Genomic DNA, 1,319 nt, shown 5'->3' with positions numbered 1-1,319 from the left:
CAGCGCGCCCCCAGGGAGGCGTGCAGCCCTGGTCGCCTTCCCTTCCCCCTCGCCTCCGGGAGGAAAAAAATATCTCAAAGTTAAAGGGGGGGGGGGAAACTCTTCTGTGTGTGTTTTTTAACCAGATGCCTAGGAACAGCTTCAGCATCTGCCGTCTTCTGCACCGACGSAGAAGGCTGATTAGCACGAAACAAAGGAGGGGGAGACGCGGCATCCAGCGGGAAAGGACCGCGATCCTCGGAGAGCTGCAACCGCTCAGCCTTGCCCGCGCACATGCACGCACACACAGAAACAACGACAAGCAGCGTTACCTTGTTCATCCCATTCCCCATGGCTTAAGCGACCTGCACTCTAGCACCGCAGGAGAAACTGTCGGCTGCAGCCTAATTAGCTGCCAGCGCCAGGTCAGCGTGCATGGGAAAGTGCTTGCCGGGGGTGACTGGGTATGAGCTTATTGTTAATTAGGATGCCTGGTGCTGCTGCGGCGGCGGCGGCTGCTATTTGGAAGGGTTACGCGCATCTCCCCCCGCACGGGCTGGGGTTTCTCCCGGCTGCCGGGCGATCAGAGGCGGGTTTCCGCTCGGCCGCCCCCGGGACGAGCGAGCTGCCGCGGGGCTGCGCCGCCAGGACCTGCCTCCCTCGGTCCCTCCCTGCCGCGGCCGCCGCCCCCACGTGCGATCAAAGCCCCGGCGCGCCAGGCGCAGCGCGCCCTGGGGCTTGTAGTCCGCGCCGCCGCGCGCCGGCGCCGCCGCCCGCGCGCCGCCACTACATGTCCCAGCGGCCCCCGCGCCGCGGCCCTGCCCCACCTGCAGCGCCCGCCGCGCCCGCGCCTCATTCCTCAGGGGATGAGTAAGCGGCGGCGGCGAGCGGGAGGGCGCAGCCCGGGCTGGCGATGGCCGTGGGCGCCCCTGTGCCCCCGTGCGTGCGGATGCGGGCCGGGCCGAAGCGCTCCGCGGCGCCGCGCCGGGGCGTGACACGGTCACGCAGAGGCGGCTGCGCGGGGAAGTCGTGCGGCGCCGCGGCGCGGGCAGGGCCGCGGTGTCGGGGCCGGCGCGTCGTGCCCGGCTGGCCCTCCCGCGGCCTTCCTCTGCCCCGGTGCGCGGCCCCGAAGCTGGTCCACACCGACAGAGTTTACGTCTTCAGCTTGACTTCACTTGGGCCGGCGCGGGCCCAAGGAGCTGCCTGGGTGGTGGTGCCAGACCTAGCGCACTGGGGCTCCCTCCAGAGCCTCCCACTTCCCAACCTGTTGCTCTCCCGGTGTGTAAGAGCCCAGAAGTCACAGCATAGGGGCGGCACTTGGCTGCGGGCTTGAGGYTGGG

General features: G+C 69.6%; 1 protein-coding gene across 1 annotated transcript in view; it reads right to left on the bottom strand.

Annotated features, from left to right (window-relative positions):
* DUSP22 (dual specificity phosphatase 22) overlaps nt 1–713 on the bottom strand; it is a 43,265-nt gene extending 42,552 nt beyond the window's left edge. Inside the window, exon 1 of the mRNA XM_085321641.1 lies at nt 312–713. Within this exon, the coding sequence (XP_085177767.1) occupies nt 312–332 (21 nt within the window). The 5' untranslated portion in view covers nt 333–713. The remainder of the gene's footprint in view (nt 1–311) is intronic.
* Nucleotides 714–1,319: the final 606 nt, after the last annotated feature.

The sequence above is a fragment of the Rhea americana genome, unplaced genomic scaffold, assembly GCF_003343005.1.
Source record: "Rhea americana isolate MKP2758 unplaced genomic scaffold, rheAme1 scaffold_70, whole genome shotgun sequence".
Classification (NCBI taxonomy): Eukaryota; Metazoa; Chordata; class Aves; order Rheiformes; family Rheidae; genus Rhea; species Rhea americana.
Note: the sequence above shows the minus strand (reverse complement) of the source record. Positions and strands in the feature narration are given on the sequence as shown.